At 60.9% G+C, this 19,112-nt stretch overlaps 3 protein-coding genes and 1 long non-coding RNA gene across 12 annotated transcripts in view; 2 read left to right on the top strand and 2 right to left on the bottom strand.

Annotated features, from left to right (window-relative positions):
• Positions 1-5,311, bottom strand: MTX1 (metaxin 1). Its single transcript, XM_019662496.1, has 7 exons — positions 5,272-5,311; positions 4,355-4,803; positions 3,273-3,342; positions 3,076-3,155; positions 1,151-1,576; positions 950-1,026; positions 1-616 (listed from the first exon to the last, which is right to left on the bottom strand). The coding sequence occupies exons 1-7, from the start codon at positions 5,309-5,311 to the stop codon at positions 127-129; spliced, it is 1,632 nt and encodes a 543-aa protein (XP_019518041.1). The 3' UTR covers positions 1-126.
• Positions 4,713-17,890, top strand: THBS3 (thrombospondin 3). 7 transcript variants are annotated; one of them, XM_019662559.1, is made up of 24 exons: positions 4,713-5,834; positions 6,865-7,071; positions 7,629-7,885; positions 7,975-8,077; positions 8,854-8,880; positions 9,104-9,186; positions 9,283-9,334; positions 9,462-9,610; positions 9,922-10,062; positions 10,294-10,371; positions 10,750-10,902; positions 11,119-11,229; positions 11,328-11,435; positions 11,765-11,924; positions 12,218-12,336; positions 12,452-12,504; positions 12,777-12,970; positions 13,146-13,324; positions 13,433-13,481; positions 13,652-13,848; positions 14,079-14,251; positions 15,111-15,250; positions 15,332-15,394; positions 17,181-17,890. In XM_019662559.1, the coding sequence occupies exons 1-23, from the start codon at positions 5,756-5,758 to the stop codon at positions 15,388-15,390; spliced, it is 2,871 nt and encodes a 956-aa protein (XP_019518104.1). In that variant the 5' UTR covers positions 4,713-5,755; the 3' UTR covers positions 15,391-15,394; positions 17,181-17,890. The 7 variants fall into 7 exon arrangements, with proteins under 7 accessions (XP_019518104.1, XP_019518103.1, XP_019518107.1 ...); XM_019662558.1 differs by lacking the exon at positions 17,181-17,890 and having other exon boundaries at positions 15,332-15,637; XM_019662562.1 differs by lacking the exon at positions 17,181-17,890 and having other exon boundaries at positions 4,713-6,624; positions 15,332-15,637.
• LOC109393410 (uncharacterized) lies at positions 11,132-12,870 on the bottom strand. The gene is made up of 4 exons (XR_002126248.1): positions 12,740-12,870; positions 12,051-12,172; positions 11,322-11,406; positions 11,132-11,198 (listed from the first exon to the last, which is right to left on the bottom strand). It is a non-coding gene; the product is annotated as an uncharacterized LOC109393410 (long non-coding RNA).
• Positions 17,891-17,996: 106 nt separating the features above from the next.
• The window catches only part of MUC1 (mucin 1, cell surface associated), a 4,191-nt gene continuing 3,075 nt past the window's right edge, over positions 17,997-19,112 (top strand). The window contains exons 1-2 of one of the 3 annotated variants that reach the window (XM_019662489.1): positions 17,997-18,159; positions 18,620-19,093. In XM_019662489.1, the coding sequence (XP_019518034.1) occupies positions 18,099-18,159; positions 18,620-19,093 (535 nt within the window). In that variant the 5' untranslated portion in view covers positions 17,997-18,098. The remainder of the gene's footprint in view (positions 18,160-18,619; positions 19,094-19,112) is intronic. The other 2 variants (XM_019662490.1, XM_019662488.1) reach the window with 2 other exon arrangements.

Below are 19,112 nucleotides of genomic sequence, written 5' to 3'. Positions count from 1 at the left end.
TCAGTGTGAGCAGGTTTATTCTGGGGGGGGGACACCCCATTTCTGGCTGTACCGACAACGGGGAGACACAGGGACCTCTGGAATGCATGACAGTAGAAAACTCAGTCCTGGGAGCACAAGGACCAATCATTCCTCTTCGTCCTCCTCGGCCATGCCCAGGGCCCGCCTGTCTGGGGTCCGGGCAGGCGCCGCCCGCTGGATGGAGACAATGCCGCTGAGCAAGGCGTAGCCCACCATGGCCGCCAGCCCCGCCAGCACGGAGAGGATCTGGTTCCGGCGCCCGTACGGCTCCTCCTCAGTCTCCGGGCCCGCTGGTGTCTGGCGTGGAGGTGGCACCTCAGCTGATGGGCAAGGAAGGAAGATGGGCGGGAGACTCGTTCCTGGACCCCTGCCCATTGTCCCAGGGGCCCCCCTCCATCTGGCCTTACCTCCGTCCCAGGGGAAATAGAGGCTGAGGATGTGGGTGCAGTAGGCACAGAGGTTGGGCAGCCCCCGCAGGTGGGCCTGCAGCTTCCCACTGGGCAGCTTCGCCTGTAGCAGCAGCGCCAGGTAGCTGAAGACAAAGGCATCTAGGGAGGCGGGGCTGAAGCAGACGGAGGGGCGGGATGGAGTGGCCCTGGGACACCAGGGTAGGAGAGGGCACAGTCTGGACCTAGTGGTGAGGGGGGGCTCCCTAGGTGGCGCCAGCCTGGCCCTGAATGGGACTATGCCAGGACTGCATAAAGGGCACATTGAGTGCCCCGCAGGCCCCTCCCATGCCTGGCGGCCCTCCCACCCTCCTGTACCATTAAGGCGGCTCCAGCCCCACACACAGCCTCACTGTCACCAGACCCAGTGTCTGCCCCGAGGACCTCTTGTCCAGAGCCTGCACCCACCCTAGCCCTTGAAGCTACGGCTAAACCGGCATCTTCCTCCCGGCCACCTCTTATTCCCCTGGAGTCAGACTCACGCATCTCCAAAGAAGAATTTCTGAGAGCCCAGGCGCTGAGCAAGGAGGGTCAGGCATTCCAGAGCCTCTTGGTACAGCTGCAGGGAGGACACAGGTAGGCTGCGGCCGGGGGCAGGCGCCGGGCCGCCGCCTCTGCGAGGCGCTCCCACTGCTGGCACAGCCTCGGGCACCTCACACAATAGCCGCCTGTCCCAGATGTACCTCCTTCTCCAGCTCCTCCTCGCCCTCAGGCCTGTGCTCCCCACACAGCAGCTGCAGCCGCTCCAGGTGCTGCCGCTGCATATGGCCAGGCAGAAAGAAGTTGAGGGGAAAGGGCATGGCCTCTGCGTACCACTTCCGGGTCACTTCCACGTAGTTCTTGCTGTCCACCCAAAACGTATGGATCTGCATTGGGTACACAGGAAGGGCGAGGCAGGTCTGGGCCAGTGCACCTGCCCGACTCCGGGTGGGCTTCTGATCCCCGTGCCAAGCCTGGCGGGGTGCCTGCCCCCTCCCTCGCTGGCCATGGACACTGGCAGGCCTGGGCACACTCACCAGCACTGGGAGCAGCTTCTCTTCCAGCAGAGACATGAAGGCCAAGGTGTCTGCCCCTTGGCGGGCAGACAGATCGTAATCGGCATTGTACTTCTGTGGAGGGAATGGCCACCGTGAGGCGGACGCTGGGGGATTCCAGGGCACGTCCCCAGGGGCATCCTGTCTGGTGCCACCGTCACTGGCCTCTTGAGTGTAGCAGAGGTAGCGTAAGAAGCTTTTCCCTCCGAGGCCCCCTGGCCTGGGCACAGCCAGTAGCCTGTTGCTGTTGGCCGAAAGCCTGGGCCTTGGAGCCTGCTGGCCGTCAAGGTCCCGCGCCCACTGGCGGGAGGAAGGAAGGCCCAGCCACAAACCAGGAGCAGCTCCCAGACTTTCCACAGAAAGGTGGCAACATGCCTGCTGACGGCAACTTTCTAACATCAGCTTCCCCAACCCAGACACCACAAAGCTAGCAGAGTGGAGCTCAGAGGCAGGTTGGGCCTCCAGCCACGCCTCAGGAACTAGGGGACGCCATCACGCTCCTGGGGCCCAGTGAACCCATGCCCAGGGCCCCCTGGCTTGTCTCAATGCCCAGCTCTTCACGAGTTCCTCTGTTTCATTCCATGGCCCAGGCGCCACCACTGCACACACATTCCAACCGTACCTGTACAGGTATCAGGCTGCCATACCTTCCTAAGCTCCAGTGTCTTTCCCCCCCTGCACATCTTGAGTAAGCTTTGTCCCTAAGTAACCTCCTGAGCACGATTCTTAAATCTCTTAAGAGCCTCACTTTCTTCCCTGAGGAACGGGGGTACTAATCTGTCTCTCAAGATGGCTGTTAGGAGAAAACGCTGGAAACTGGCAAAGGGACCCAGTCCCTGCCAGGAATCTCGGCTTTTACCTGGATCCCCTCTCTCTGTGCCTCCCAGACTTCCATTAATTTCCCAGCTCTTTAGTTTTGGGGAAAGTAGAAATGAAGAAGAGGGTCCCACTTCCGACAACGTGTTCCCTTTTGAAACCACACCAAGAAAGCTAGAGGAACTCTGCGAAAGCACCCTGGCTAAGCCCCCAAGTTTTACAAATAAGGAGCTTATGGACCTGGGACGTTAAGTGACTTGCCAAAGGTCACAGTTAAGGGCAGAGGGAAGAGCATCGCCTAGGCCTCCCCATTCTTGTGATGCTCTTTCAACTTCCCCACCCGGGCTCTAAGCCTTGTCTAGTCTGAGTCCCACATCCTGCCAAACCTGGTCCCTGGAAAAAGGGCAACGGCCCTTAGCAGTGCCTCTCTGGTACCATTTTCAAGGATCTCATCTGAGCCAACTGCTCCCTTCTACTCCTTTCCCTTCCTTGCGTCATCAGCTTGTCATCTGTCCCCCAGCCCAGCAGGATGAAGGCACTGTACCTGTGGAGGCCCCCACCGTGCCCCGGCTTACTCTCTGGCCTCCTCACTGCATCACCCCACATTGCGTGTGTCTGCCCCATCATGCCATGTGTTCCTTGAAGCTCTGGGCTACCTGTGTCTAGCTTGGCGTATACTTGGCACTCAATAAACATGTGTTGCCCTGAAAACTGACTGGACTTTTCTCACTGGCAGCCCCCCTACCCAAGACACCTACCTCTTTTCGAAGGTGGGTGATGATCTTGTGTGGTACCGAGATGACCTCTCTGTGGCTGGTCCGCAGGGCAGGCAGAGTTCCTGACGTGGAGAGAGAATGCCCATCAGACCCTTAGCTGTGCACCACGTCCCAGTCTCATCTCCTGCTCCTCCCCCTGTACACTCACTCCCTTCCTCACCCCACCAGGGACACGGTACCTGAAGGACTCCGCCAGGGGTTGGTGATCTTGTGCACCTTGAGGGGGGCACCAGTAAATCTGGCATAGGTCTGCAGGGAAGGAAGCAGAAGGCAGGGAGGCCAGGGACATGGCCCCCAGAGGGAATCAAGAAGAGAAACAATATTTATTGAATACTTGTGCTACGGTCCATGCTTACTACTTGCCTCACACAAAAAAAGAGGTGAACGTTGCTATGCCCATTTTACAATGGGCAACACAGGGCTGAGATGATGGACATGACCATGATCACAAGTCTGCCAGGAAAATCCTTCCCTCGGTCTCCTACCATCTACCTGGCGAACACCTATCCTCAAGTTTCTTCTAACCAGTACGTCCCTTTTCTTAGAGGCACTAAAGGTGCCCTTCCCCGGCAGTCTGTGGCCTCATACCTTAGCACCTGAACATTTTATCCCATTTCTTTGCTGACGTGCCTGCCTTTCTGTAAACAACTCCTGGGGAGAGACCAAGCCGTGTTTATCTTTGCATGCCAATGTTTGATATTTGGAAGAGGCTTAACACACGCTTATTAAATGATGGACTGAGTGAATGAGCGAAATGAGCGAATCTGACTCCAAAGCTCTTTTCTACAGAGCCTCACTGTGGGCCTTTTGGTTCAAAAACCAATAAGCTTAGTAGAGACTGTTTAGTGAGGAAGAGGAGGAGGAGGAAGAAGAAAAAGAAAGGGAGGCTGAGGAGACGACGGGAATGCCAAGACTGAGGTCCCTGAGATTGTTCAGCTTTAGTGAAGCTCCGGAGGTAGAAACAAGCGCACGGAGAGGAGGAGGGATCTCCCCAAGGTCACACAGCCAGTAAACGGATGAGCAAGGACTAAAACCCATTTCTTGAACCCCCGACCAGGCCACTTGCTATTGCTGCACAAAACCTAGGCTGCTAAGGCATAGGGCACTGAGCCCGAATCAGCTTGGCACTCTCTTGATTGCCTCAGTTTCCCCCCACAGCGCCCGTACTGAGGCGCCCTGGCAAAATTCGGATGATCGGCTAGTTCGGGCCCCCTCCCTAGTCCTCCAGGGCGCAGCAGAGGGCGCCGGCACCGACCCTCACCAGCACCGCCAGGCTGTCCAGGTCCACTGACGGCAGCCCCCAGCCCCCAGCCCAGCAGAACAGCTCCATGGGCGCCGCCATCTTGCCCGCCCTCTGTCCCGGAAGCACCTCCCTCCGCTCTTCTGCCCGCCCCCCGCCGCCGCCCGTCGGGCCTCCAGAGGCGGGGGGCGGAGGGAGGCCCCGGAGGAGGCGCGGCTTCCTGGGGCCCGAGAGGCGGCGGGACGGCGTGGGGCGGAGCCGAGGGCTTCTGGGAGGGCCGCCGCCGCCAGATGCACTGGCAGCTCCCGAAGGGGCGGGGGGGCTGTAGACCTGGCGCGCCTCGGAGAGTCGGGGCGCCGCGGCGGAGGGGAGCCCGGAACCCGAAGGCGCGGCAGCTCGAGACAAGGGCGTCCCGCGCACCTGGGTCGGCTCGGGGGGCTGTCGCAAATCCGCACGTGGCCTGGCCTGCTCTAGGGCCCCTCAGGGCTCGGCCCCGAGCGGGGGCTGCGGGGGGGGGGTCCCCCGAGGCGCATGTTTTCCACAGCGCGTTATGTTTGGAGCCGGCCCCGCGCCGCCTGTCGCCATGGAAACAAAACAGGGGCGGTGGCGACGGCCGGAGCGAGGCCGGGCTAGGACCTGGATGGGGGGAGGGGAGGTGGGCTCGCGGGCTGTTGCCTTGGTAACGGGAACGGAGGCGCCCCCCTGCTTCATCCGGGTCACGGCCTGTCAACCAGCACCCCCGGTCTTCCCAGTGTGGCCCCCTTTCCTGGTTGACCCATCCCCAGTGCCCTTTTCCTCTTTCCCTATTTCTTCGACCTCACTGACCACTGCTTTAGACTCTCCCTCCGGTTCCCCTTGAACACTTGCAGGTTTTCCTAGGAATGAGGGAACATGGAGGCACCGGCACGCCAGGGGACCCGCACCCTAACAAAGCGCACTCGCCCTGTCAGAGCGGCCTGCCTCATGCCCTGTGTGCATCCCGGGGCACTAGAGCGAGCTGGTTTCCACCACTCCCTTGGCATCCTCTCGTGCCAGCTGTGGAATAATGCCCACTGTGGAGCACTGCCGTGCCAGGGGTTCCTGCCTTCCCCAGCTGTGACTTCCAGAAAGCAGTAGCATTTAGTAGTGGTCCCCAACAATGAGGTGCCAGGAGAGAGGGAGGCAGCGGGGCGAGAGGCCCATTAGGAAGAGGCAGGAGGCAGGGAGGCCTCCGGGGCTCTTCCCTGGTGCCCTTGGTTCCCGGAGCTGGGGATGCCTCCAGGGTGATTGGCAGCTCTTTGTTTCAGCCCCCCCTCACCCGCCTGCTGGCCCCCCCTTCAACTCCCCCTTCCAGTCCCTCCGCCCCCCGCTCCTGCTCTCTCCGCCTAGCCTTTTCCCCTCCCAGCCGCCTGCCTGCCAGGGGTAGTGAGCCGGCTGAGCGGCATGGAGACACAGGGACTTCGGGGGGCCCTGGCTCTTCTCGTCCTTTGCACTGTCTCGTCAGCCAGTCAGGACCTGCAGGGTAAGCCTGTCTCCATCCTCTTCCACCCCTCTGCCTCCTCCCCATCTGCTCCCAGCCTAGTAGCAGGGAACATGTGGGCAAGGGGAGAAGGGGAAAGTCCTGAAATTGAGCCGGAGAGACGAGTTGAATTACGGCCCTGTGGGGAGGAGTGAACACGAGGGTGGGAGGTGAGTGGGACCTGGGCAGGGTCAGCGTGAGGCCAGGGCCCAGGTCTCAGGAGCTGGATGCTAGCGCTGCCTGGCTGGGCCGGTGTCTGAGCGTTCACAGGCACCCGGGGTCTGGGACAGCAGCGTGAAGGTGGGTGCCCTGGGGCTTCTCCGTCCCCTAGGCTGCTGCCTGCCTAAGGACAGGGTGGGGGTGGGGACTGAGAGGTCTGGGCTCTCCCGGAGGTCTGGTGGTGGGATGGGCCTGTGGGTGTGGGAGAGGTAGCTGGAGCAGATGACACAGGCACAGATTCTTGACTGGCTGGAAGGGAAACCACAGATTGGCCGGGACACGGGAGGCAGAGGAGCTGGGTCCTCCGTTCCCGAGGGAGAGAGCCAGACAGCGGGAGGGTCGGAGCCCTCGGTGGGCAGCAGTTCTCGTCCAGAGCGAGTGTGCTGAGCCCCCAGGATAAGAGGAGGGGCGTTCGGATGTGGGATGAGCCCAAGCCAGCGGTGTAAAGAGAAGCTGCCTGCCCGGTTCTCAGTGGGCACCAGGTGCTACTCCTACCGGGATCGGCGCCGTGACTCCCGTGCGCCACCTGGTGGGAACATCTCAAGTTTGTGAGGCGCTGTTTCTGTATTTTCAAGTGAGCCCCAGGCCTCTGGGTTCCCAGAGGGTGGCAGTAGGTAGTGTTGAAGGAAAGGAAGGCACAGTGTCTTGTCCTCTGATAGCGACAAGGGTTGTGTTTCGAGAAGGTGATGAACACTGCCTGGTGGTGGGGGCGTGAGGGAATGATGAAGGGGCCCCACCCCTGAGGGCTCTGGGGAAAGGGCAGGCCTTCGAGTTCGAGCCCTTTCTCTGACCTTGATCGTCCCCTGCCTGGCAGTGATTGACCTGCTGACTGTGGGCGAGTCCCGGCAGATGGTAGCTGTGGCAGAGAAGATCCGGACAGCCTTGCTCACGGCTGGGGACATCTACCTCCTGTCTACCTTCCGCCTGCCCCCCAAGCAAGGTGGCGTCCTCTTTGGCCTTTACTCTCGCCAAGACAACACACGATGGCTGGAGGCCTCTGTTGTGGGCAAGATCAACAAAGGTGACTGGTGGGCATCTCCTTCCCTGCAGCGGTGCCCCCGCGAGCTCTCTCCCCCACCCCCACTCCACATGCCTCTTAATTTTCCTTGGGCTCCACTGGGGACCTGGACCTATCAGGCTGTGCCCAGGCAACAGGGGGCATCTGGGATGGGGTGTTTAGGAGGTGCCTTAGGAGGCCAGATACCCAAACAATAGGGTGAGGCCTGGTATTTGTAGGGATGAGTAGTTGTACTCGGGGATGCCTGGGTGGGGTCACGAAGCTATGCAGGGGTATGGAGAGGGCCCTCACATCCCTGGGGCAGCTCCGTGGGTATAGAACCAGCTGGCACTTGGCAGGGGATAGAGTGACCTGATGCCACTGAAGACCGAGAAAGTCCTAGTCTTTAAACCGATTTTAAAACCACGTATTGTGTACCTACCAGGTACAAGGCGTCGAGCGATACATAGCCGAGTAAAGGGTCACAGCCCTAAGCATGTAGCTTCCACAAGCGCTAACCCAAGGCCAACTGGGAGACGGGATGGGGGCTGGGACCCATACTGACGTCCCCTCCTGGGCAGTGCTGGTGCGGTACCAGCGGGAGGATGGCAAGGTCCACGCAGTGAACCTACAGCAAGCAGGCCTGGCCGACGGGCGCACGCACACGGCGCTCCTGCGACTCCGAGGCCCGTCCCGCCCCAGCCCTGCCCTGCAGCTCTATGTGGACTGTAAACTGGGCGACCAGCACGCTGGCCTTCCGGCACTGGCCCCTATTCCTCCAGCGGAGGTTGAGGGGCTGGAGATTAGGACTGGACAGAAGGCTTATTTGAGGATGCAGGTGAGCAAGGACGACCCTGGAGTGTCTGTGGAAATGAGTCTGCACCAGTGGGCGGGGCAGCTGGTAGGTCCTCCCACCCCCACCCCCAGGGCTTCGTGGAATCCATGAAAATGATTCTGGGCGGCTCCATGGCCCGGGTTGGGGCCCTGAGTGAGTGTCCGTTCCAGGGGGACGAGTCCATCCACAGTGCAGGTAACAGAGACTTCTGTTAGCTGACATCCTGGACCCCAGGTCACATCCTCGACCTCCCCCCTTCACACTCATTCCTTTTTGGTTCCCTATTCCTGGGGCTCTGACCCCATTTCCCCAAATCTCCTTCACCTCTGACTCTATGATCTCTAGAGAATGCAGCCACCCTAGAGGTGGGGGTCAGAAAAAGCACCCCGCTTACCAGGGTGGCCAGAAAAACAAGACGGGAAGACTAGAAGTCTGGAGAACTCAGTGGGGTGAGGAAGTTCACTGCTTGGTCTGGGCTCTGACTGAGATAAAGGTCTTGGGGTTTTTTTTAGCTCCCACTGGTGGCTGTCACCTACCAGCAGTTTCTCTGAGCACTGCCCATCCGCCTGGTCTCTGACCGGGGTGTTCAGAGGCTCTTACCTAAATAAGATGCCTACTTCTCCCCGATGGCTCAAAGAAAGAGCTCTTGAGGTAGAAGCCCAGGAGGGATGAAGTGGGATATACTGGGGCCCGGGCCCTGCTCTGGGTCGCCTCACCCGGGTCCCTTCTGCCACTGCCATGCCTGGTAACCAGGGTTGGGTTGTCACTGTCTGAGGCAACTCCCTTAGAGGGTCCCTCACCCTGTGGAAAGAGCTAGTGCCGCTTGTCTATCACTTCTGTCCTCCTACCATCCAACACCCCATCTTTATTCCAAGGCTCCAGCCCTTTGTTCCTGTCCCTTTTCCTTCCTCTTCACCAGCCAGGCCCCTCTTGACATCTCCACCCTCTGACTGTTTTCTTCTCCTCCATAGTGACCACCGCACTCCACTCCATCCTAGGTGAGCAGCCCACATGAGGTGGGAGGGGCGTGAGGCTGGGGAGGAGGTCCCAGGCTTTGGCCGCTGCCTGAAACTAAGTCCTCTTCAGCCAGGAATGGCGGGGAAGGCGGAGTTTAAAGGTGGTGGGGAGTGGGCAGCAGTGGCAGCAGCTGGCTTATTACCCAAAGAGGGACCAGGGCTGGTGTCCCAGCTCTAAGCCTCTCCACACCCTGGGCCCTGACAGGGGAGCAGACCAAGGCGCTGGTCACCCAACTCACCCTGTTCAACCAGATCCTGGTGGAGCTACGGGATGATATCCGAGACCAGGTTAGAGTGGGGGAGCTAGCGAAGGGCGGCACTGGGCTGCGTGGGGTGGCAGAGGCCGAGAGCCGACTCCTCCCTGTCCTCCTGTCCACCCGCCAGGTGAAGGAAATGTCCCTGATCCGAAACACCATTATGGAGTGTCAGGTGTGCGGTGAGTGGGAGCGTAGGGGAGGGCTCCAGGTGGCATCGCTGTGCTTCCCCCCCCCCATGGCTTTGGCGTCCACTTCCGGTGATTTGAATGGTGACCTCTTGGTGGCTCTGACTGTGCCATCCCCCAGGCTTCCACGAGCAGCGTTCCCACTGCAGCCCCAACCCCTGCTTCCGAGGCGTGGACTGCATGGAAGTGTACGAGTACCCGGGCTACCGCTGTGGGCCCTGCCCCCCTGGCCTGCAGGGCAACGGCACCCACTGCACCGACATCAATGAGGTGAGGGAGGGGCACAGAAAGCTGGGGGGGGCGATGGTTAGGAGGGGCCCAAGAAGGCGGGGTGAACGTTGGTCTGAAGTAGAGGAACCTGGGGTTCAGGAGAGGCTGGAGACCAAAAATGAAGTGTGAGGAGGCAGGGAGACAGGGCCCCTGGGACAAAGATGAAGGAAAGGTCACAGGGATGGCGCTGGGGCAGAGCGAGCTGCTAGCCAGGATGGACGTCAGGAGGAGGCTGGGGGTGGGGCCCTGAGCCTGCAGTGCCGGAGGTCCTAGGACCACGGGCAGGGCCTGACTCCTGCGCTGGTCCCCAGTGTGCTCACGCCGACCCCTGCTTCACGGGCTCCAACTGCATCAACACCATGCCTGGCTTCCACTGCGAGGCCTGTCCTCGAGGCTACAAAGGCACGCGGGTGTCTGGTGTCGGCATCGACTACGCCCGGGCCAGCAAACAGGTCGAGTTGGGTAGAGCGTGGACGAGCGAGCTCGGCCGTGCAGGGGCTTCTGGGTTGGCCACGGGGCCCTGGTGATAACGGGATGAGTGGCGCGACTGGGTCATTGGCTTTGCATTGGTTTGGGGTCTGGGCTTCATGTCGACATTCACAGATGGGGCCACCCCAGTGCCCTCTCCTGTACCTGAGGAGGCCCAGCACCGGTCTAGCTCTACCTAAAGTCTGCCCCTCCAGGTCTGCAATGATATCGATGAATGCAACGATGGGAACAACGGTGGCTGCGACCCAAACTCCATCTGCACCAATACGGCGGTGAGCTGCATACCTGAGTGTTGGGGGGGGGTGCTGGGAGCGTGCAGCCCCCTGTTCAAACTCCCTGCGTCCCCTCCTCCTCCCCCAGCGCACCGCACATAGTAGGTGTTTCACACGGACCTGGTCTGGGGTTCTGGTTCTGCCCCTGGCTAGCTGGGACCTTCAGCGAGTCATTTAGCTGTTCTGAGCCTCGGAATCCTCACTTGAAAAGTGGGGCCATTATCTACTTTGAAGGGCTGCCGGAACCTTGAAGGAGACGGCTGACAGATAACAGCCCGTTGATATGTTCCTGGCATGTAGCCAAGTGCCCATCCTACACTGGGTAGGGGCCCCGGGCAGGCTGACCCTGCTCCTGAGACACTGCGTCCCTACACTCAGGGCTCTTTCAAGTGTGGTCCCTGTCGCCTGGGCTTCCTGGGCAACCAGAGCCAGGGCTGCCTCCCAGCCCGGACCTGCCACAGCCCAGCCCACAGCCCCTGCCACATCCACGCGCACTGTCTCTTTGAACGCAACGGTGCAGTGTCCTGCTCGGTGAGCTGGGCCTGGGGCTTGGAAGGAAAAGGGAGAAGGTGGGGGAGCGGGGGAGGGCTAGTGCACTTGTCTGGGGATTGGGGTGGGGCCCTTCATGGGGAAGGGAGCGGGGCCTGGGCCCAGGAACAGGTTGGTGAGAATAGAGCCTGAAGCAGGGGAACGGCTGGGATGGGAGCCAGCCCAGCGCTCTAACTGCCACCCTTCGTGTCGCCCCAGTGTAACGTGGGCTGGGCTGGGAACGGGAACGTGTGTGGGCCCGACACAGACATCGACGGCTACCCGGACCAGGCGCTGCCCTGCATGGACAACAACAAGCACTGCAAACAGGTGCAGATGGCAGGAGGGCACCGGGGCAGGTGGGCACGGGGGCAGGGCTGGCGCTCCAGCCACGCACGCCCCAACTCATTCTGCCAACTGACCTTTAGGACAACTGCCTTTTGACACCAAACTCTGGGCAGGAAGATGCTGATAATGACGGTGTGGGGGACCAGTGTGATGACGACGCTGACGGGGACGGGATCAAGAATGTCGAGGTGGCTCCCAGGCGTCCCGGCACCCCAGCCCCTGCGCTCCGCCCCTCCCAGTCCCTGCGCTCCGCCCCTCCCAGCCCCTGCGCTCCGCCCCTCCCAGTCTTCACCCCTTCCCCCAGTCTCCCGCAGCTCCCCAGGAAGGGCCCCAGCGCTCCCGATCAGGGAGGCATCCGCCCGCCCGCCGGCCGGGGCAAAGCGGGCTACTGGATGCTGGGTGGGTGGGCTGTGCCAAGCGGATGGGCCGTCACAGGGCTGGTGATGGCAGACAAGGTGGGTGCCAGGTAGCCAGCACTTCAAGGGCGGCCTCACTCTTTCCCTCCCTCCCACACCAGGACAACTGCCGGCTGTTCCCCAACAAGGACCAGCAAAATTCAGACACAGATTCATTTGGTGACGCTTGTGACAACTGCCCCAACGTTCCCAACAATGACCAGAAGGACACAGATGGCAACGGGGAAGGGGATGCCTGTGACAACGACGTGGATGGGGACGGTGCAGGCCTGGGCTGAGGGGGTGGCCGGGAGACCTGGGAGAATTTGGATCCAGTAGGAATTTAGCGGGGGAGCTAGGGAGCCTGAGAACTAGGGTGCAGGGGAGTCAGCCTGGGTGAGAGATTACCTGCAGCAGAAGTCAGTGGGAACGTGAGGCGGGGTGCGGGCAAAGCAGCAAGACAAAGCCCCGGCGGATTTCCTGAACAGCTATCCTCTGGATAGAAGACGAAGCTTGGGGCTTTTACAAACCTAGGAGAGAGCGTGACAACCTTTTACTACTCCCGTGTCTTCTAGGCATCCCCAATGGACTGGACAATTGCCCTAAAGTCCCCAACCCCCTACAGACAGACAGGGATGAAGATGGGGTGGGAGATGCCTGTGACAGCTGCCCTGAAATGAGCAATCCTACCCAGGTACAGGGGAATATGGAGAGGGCAAGGGAGGGGTGGGGGACGGATGGGCAGCGGGAAGTGGTCAGGTCACCCTCTTTGGTTATCGAGAGGGTGACAGCAGGCCCCTCTCTCTCAGACAGATGCAGACAGCGACCTGGTGGGGGACGTCTGTGACACCAATGAAGACAGGTAGGGTCTTAGCCAAGACAGGTCGTACAGGGATTCTTGACTTCCCTCTAAGTCTAGTCTCAGCTCACTGTGGCTTAGCCTTCCTTCCCCACTACTGTTGAGCAGGAAGTCATTTCCATAGCCTGCCCTCCGTTCCTACTGCGGGGCCTTCGTCTCATCTGGCTGACCGCAAGGGGTCAGGCTGAATGGAGGGTAGACCTCAGAGACCCCTAAGCAGAGACCAAGAACGTGGTACCTTTCAAGCCTTATTTGGTGCCTATTCTTCTGGGCAGCGATGGGGATGGACATCAGGACACCAAGGACAACTGCCCACAGCTCCCCAACAGCTCCCAGTTGGACTCAGACAACGATGGACTTGGAGACGAGTGTGATGGGGATGATGACAATGATGGTGTCCCAGATTATGTGCCTCCTGGTCCTGATAACTGTCGCCTGGTCCCCAATCCCAATCAGAAGGACTCAGACGGTAAGGCTGGGGCCCCACAGAAGACTGGACTGATGTGGGCTCTGCTCAGGGAGACACGGCAGGCCTTACTGGGGGTGAGGAGGGGCAGGGGGGGTGGAGAGGACCGGAAGTCCCCTACAGGTGGCCGGCAGCAGTGGCCAGGGCCTTCCTGAGCGCCCAGCCTCACTCTGCCCAGGCAATGGCGTTGGTGACGTGTGTGAGGATGACTTTGACAACGATGCGGTGGACGACCCCCTGGACGTGTGCCCTGAAAGCGCGGAGGTGACCCTCACGGATTTTCGGGCCTATCAGACGGTCGTCCTGGATCCCGAGGGGGATGCTCAGATCGACCCAAACTGGGTGGTGCTCAACCAGGTACCAGGGCAGTGGGCTGGGCGGGTGCTGTCACCCCAGACTCCCAGGTGGAGCCTCGGTGGGTAGCGCACCTGGACTAGGGCTTTTCTTTTTACTGCCCACCACCAGGGCATGGAAATCGTTCAGACCATGAACAGTGACCCCGGCCTGGCAGTTGGTATGTAAGGGACACCCAGTTCAATAATTTCCAAACAGAGGACTCTGACAGGGCCAGAGGGTGGGGGGCAAGCTGGCCACACACACCCAGCAGGCATCCTTCCCACCCGCACTGCACAATGGACCACCGGTGGCTTTGCCGCCTCTGACCGTGACCCCCCTCCCCTCCAGGATATACAGCCTTCAACGGTGTGGACTTTGAAGGCACCTTCCACGTGAACACAGTGACCGATGACGACTACGCAGGCTTCCTCTTCAGCTACCAGGACAGCGGCCGTTTCTACGTGGTCATGTGGAAACAGACGGAGCAGACCTACTGGCAGGCCACACCTTTCCGGGCTGTCGCCCAGCCCGGGCTGCAGCTCAAGGTCCCACAGCTGCCCACATTCCCCAGTGCAGGGCCCTTTCCCAAACCTCTCCCCCTGCTTGAGCAGGAACCCTCTCACTCAGGCGTCAGGCCCGGAGGTTGGCTCCCTAGGGCTCTAGAACGTTCTCCTGATCACCTTGACTTCCCTGCCCACCTGCACTTACCGACCTGTTGTCTCCCCTCCTATGGGTCCTGTGGTTGACCGGCACCGCCTTTGCCAATGTCCCCCAGGCAGTGACATCAGTGTCTGGCCCAGGCGAGCACCTCCGGAATGCCCTGTGGCATACTGGCCACACCCCTGATCAGGTACGACTGCTGTGGACTGACCCACGAAACGTGGGCTGGCGTGACAAGACCTCCTACCGCTGGCAGCTGCTGCACCGGCCTCAAGTTGGCTACATTCGGTGAGGGGAGGGGCTGAGCCCTCCTGAGGGACCCCAGGAGGGACTCACCAGTGACCCCTCTACTCAGTGCCTTGGTGCCATGGGCCCCAACTGGGACCACTTCTCTCCATCTCCCCGCTCACCAGACACGCCGCCTCAGCCCTGCTTTCCTGCTAGCATCAGGTGGCCTGGGCTGTGGTGCAGAGGACACACGGGCAAAGCTGGGGGAGTCCTTCCTTTTCTGTGCTCCGTTTTCCCCTCTGTAAAACGGGAGGGCGCCTCTCGAGCCTCCGAAGCCCAGGCCAGTCTGTGGAGAGGCCCGTGACATCCAGCCCCTTCGCTCAAACAGCCCAGAACCTGCCTCCTCAAGGTGTCTGACCTGGAAGCGACCGTCATTTATAGAAGCACAAATCAAGTCCCAGATGTCACAGCTCTTGGCAGCACCGCTGAGGCCTCTCGGCTCATCATTTTGCCCACAACTTTGCATTTCCTAGTTGGTGGGGATAACAGGGAAGGGAGGGGAAATGGCTAAGAGCCCAGAGTCCAGGCACTTGGGTTGATTCCCCTTTAAGGTGCCTGGGGCTGGGGGGTGGACTAGAGCCTGGGAAGCGGGTGACTTCACCCCCCAGCCCATTGTGCTCATCGTCATGGCAACCCAATCCTCGCTTGGAATGCGGCTGGTGCTTTGAGATGCAAAGGGACTGGACAAAGAGCCAGGGGCCCCAAGCCTGAGAAAAGCACCCCCTTCCCTCCCTTTCCCTCCCTCCCTTCTCTCTCAGGCCCGAGGAGCCGAGGGGGGCTAGGGATTAGCAGGGCCCTGGCATAGCGGCACAGTGCCCACCGGCACCCTAGCACCAATGGAAACCACTATTCTGGACAGAGTGAAGCTCTATGAGGGTCCCCAGCTAGTGGCAGATTCCGGGGTGATCATTGACACATCCATGCGAGGGGGGCGTCTTGGTGTCTTCTGCTTCTCCCAAGAAAACATCATTTGGTCCAATCTCCAGTACCGATGCAACGGTGAGGCTCTGCACCCGGGCCCCCTGACCTCTCCTGCCCTTGTGGGCGTCCCATCTGACCTTACGGCTCTCCCTTCCTCAGACACAGTGCCCGAGGACTTTGAGCCATTCCGGAGGCAGCTGCTCCACGGAAGAGTATGAAGAGGTGGCTACCAGATTCAGAATCCTGATTTTAGACCCTTTGGCCTTGGGGTCCTACCTGGAGGCCCCAGGGTCTAATCTACAGCCCCTCAGCCAAACACAGACCCTCCTCTGGCACCCACCAGTTCAGCCCCGGAGGGGTGGTGACCCCACTGTTGAGATGGGAAGTTTTCAAGGGGTGTTTCTCAGGCGCTAACCCCAGGAAAGATAACAGCACATTGCCATAAAGCTCCAGTTTTCTAAGCCAGTGCAATTGCTTATTTTAGGGATTTTCGGGGACAGTGTGGGCGCAAGAAGGAAGCTGAGGGGGCTAAGAGCAGGGCTGGTAGGATGGAAATTAGAGGTCTAGAGGAAGTTTGGTTGATTTGGGGGCACGTGAGCAAGGTGGCGGGTGGGGGTTAGGTGAAGGATGGAGGGTTCGGTGAAGGATGAGGTGCTGCTCGGGAGGATGGCTCAAGTCCTCCCAGTTCCACTTACCCACGGTGGCAGCGGCGACATTCCAGTCTATCTTAGATCTGCCGTGATGGAGAGCCAGGAGGGCTGGGGCTGCCCCGCTCCGGGTGAGGGGGAGGCCGGGGGGCCGGGGGGGCCGGAGGCCGGGACGAGTGCAATATTGGCGGGGGAAAGAACAACACTGCACCGCGTCCCGTCCCTCCCGCCCGCCCGGGGCCCGGGATCCCGCTCCCCACCGCTGGAAGCTGGACCAGCCCAAGGTCCGGGGGCGCGCTGGGGAGTTGGGGTCACTTCAGAAGCCAGAGAGACTTGGCCCCGGGAAGAGGGGGGGGGGACGGGAAGGGGAAGAGGGAAGGGAGAAGGGACGATCGCAGTATCCCGGAAGGCCACTTCCCGACGCCCGAGCTTTGCGCGCGCTTGCTCTTTAAATACTCGGACTGCGCGGCGCGGAGCCGTCGCCATGGTAACGCGTGTCCCAGCAACCGAACTGAATGGCTGTTGCCTGGCAACACCGGGGGCTGAAGTTTTGGGGCCGCCCACCTAGAGACTCACTGGTTCTCCGGCAGGAGGGTAGGGGGCTTCCCCGCCTTTCCGGCCCGCGCGCCGGGGCGCTGACGTCAATGCCCCCCACCCCGCGCCCGACAACGCTTAGCCAGCAAGGCGGAGCTGCGCGCCCCGGATCGGTGGTCCGTCGCCTCGGCGCCGGCTTCCCTCTGCTCCCGCCGCCCCGAAGTGTTTTTAAAGTTCATTTTTCGATCTGTATTCTTGGGGCTAAGACTTGTTTTCCTAACGTCGTATTGCTTGCGTCGGCCGAGACCGCGACCCAGGACCTCCGGATCGGGCCTGATACCCTTAAGCTCCACTTGCTGTGACCCCCAAATACCTCCCTGGCCCCAAATATTCCTGCACTTCAAAATACCTCTCGGTCCTCCAAAATTAAACACCCTCACATACAGTTTTGCCCTCCCCCAACCACCATATGCCTACCTGCCCCAAATACCACTCTGCTCCCCAAAGGATAGTTCAGTGCCCCCCAAACACCATTCTATCGCCCTACCTACTCTCAGTCTCCTAACACGGAAACTGCCCCATTCCCCCTCCCACATTCCCTCGCACATTCCGATGTCCTCTCTCACTTACTCGGTGACCTTTCCCCGTACCTCAGGACCCCACCCACTTAGCGCCATTTCCTCCAGACACCGCCCCGCGAGCCCGAGTCCTCAAGCTCCTACCCTCTCCACGAAGGCGCAGTGCGTTCCTCCCCGTCTCTGTCCAGACCACTGACGCTTCTCTCCGGGGCGCTGCCCTCCCCAGCCTCTCTCTCTCTTCCCACTTAGGCTACGCCGCCCAACATCCTCTTCCTCGACCGGGGCGACCCTCCAGCCCGCCGGGGCAGGCGCTGCGAGGCTCCCGGTGGCCACTAGAGGGCAGGAGAGCACGGCCCGCCCTGCCGGCCGCCGGCCGCTACCAGGTGGAGGACCGCGAAGGAAAGACCCTAGGGTTCGGCGGAGCCCAGGTGTGGGCCCTCCTTTAAGTGGACATGTATTTCCCCGCCCCCTACTCGGGAGAAAGCCAAGGAAGGAACTCAGCTGCTGAAAAGTGCAGCCGGGGCGGGGACTGTGGGTTTCGGGGTAGAACTGCGTGCAGAGCGGGACCGGGAGCGGTTAGCAGGGTGCGGCTATTCCGGGAAGTGGGGGGAGGGGGTCCAAAACTAGCACCTGATCCGCATTTTATCCGGCCTTCCGGTTTCTTCTCAGCCCCCAGCGTGGGGCTTCAAGGGGCCCGGGGAGAATGGGGAAGTGGAGTAGGGAACCTGAGCGGGAACTTCCCGCCTTGACCTAGCCCACTTTCTCTTGTTCCTTTTCTCACCTTGGCTGTTGCCTTGGGGCTAAAACTGGGACCCAGGTCCCAGACTCCCCCACTCTACCCCCCCACACACACCACCCTCTGGAGCTGGGGAGTGGTTGGTGAAAAGGGGGAGGCCAATTGAAGAACAAACAAGTTGTCAGAGGGTTGAGCGATTGGAGGAGTAGCGTACCTGAGGGGACAGGAATGGCTGGGGAGGAGGAGGAAGAGATAGGAGGTAGGGAATGGGGGAGGGGGCGGGGTTTTGTCACCTGTCACCTGCTCAGGCTGAGCCTAGGGCGGGAGGGGGGACCAGTATAAAGCAGCAGGAGCCTGTGCGCGCCACTTCACACGCGGCGCCTACCTGATTCTGCTCTGCCCCCTCCTCACCCTGCTCGCCGCCAGCCACCATGACCCCGGGCATCCAGGCCCGGTTCTTTCTCCTGCTGCTTCTAGTGCCAGTGCTTACAGGTGAGAGGCATAAGGTGGGGAGGGGCTGCTCTGTTCGTGTGGTCTTTCCAGCCTTTCTGTGGGTTTTGTTTCCTGGCAGATGGCACCCCAATAGGCAGAAGTTGCAGACAGGTGGCCTAGTCTGTATCAGAACAAAGGAGAGAGGCTATGGACAGGCTGAGAAGAGGCGGCCCCCCAGGAGAGTGGGCGCCAGAGGCAGGCGAATTTCCTGAAGAGCGGGGCGGGGGTGGGGGTGGGAGTGTCAGGAGAGGTCAATCTTAGGAGTGGAGAGTGGCCAAACCAGGAGCAGAGGGGTGTGAGAAGAGAGGGAGGCTGCCCACCGGGAACGAGGGGGGAGGGCGGACTCAGGGACCCACTCGCCGAATCTTCTTGGCATTACTTCTCGGGATGCCAGATGATGCATTTTCTCCTTGTTCTGATTTGCTCTGGAACACAACCCTGTAACCTCAACTTGTTACAGCTGTGGACGCCTCTAGCTCCACAACCCTCAGTGGAAGTACACAGACTTCGACTCGCCGGATCAACACAAGGTCCAGCTCCACTGAGACAAGTTCTGTGACCACAGCCAGCAGCCCTGCCTCAACTGTGACCACCATGCCAGTCTCCCATGCCACCTTGTCCCCGGCTGTCAGCCCTGCCACAACACAAGTCACCACATCAATCCACCCTGCCACCTCGTCCCAGACCGCCGGCCCTGCCATGACACCGGCCACCACGCCAGCCCCCACGGCCACCTCGTCCCCGGCCGCCAGCTCTGCCACAACACAAGTCACCACATCAATCCACCCTGCCACCTCGTCCCAGACCGCCGGCCCTGCCACGACACCGGCCGCCACGCCAACCCACCCTGCCACCTCATCCCAGACCGCCGGCCCTGCCACGACACCGGCCACCACGCCAGCCTCCCATGCCACCTCGTCCCAGACCGCCGGCCCTGCCACGACACCGGCCAC

This window comes from Hipposideros armiger, unplaced genomic scaffold (genome assembly GCF_001890085.2).
Source record: "Hipposideros armiger isolate ML-2016 unplaced genomic scaffold, ASM189008v1 scaffold_378, whole genome shotgun sequence".
Taxonomy (NCBI): Eukaryota; Metazoa; Chordata; class Mammalia; order Chiroptera; family Hipposideridae; genus Hipposideros; species Hipposideros armiger.
Note: the sequence above shows the minus strand (reverse complement) of the source record. Positions and strands in the feature narration are given on the sequence as shown.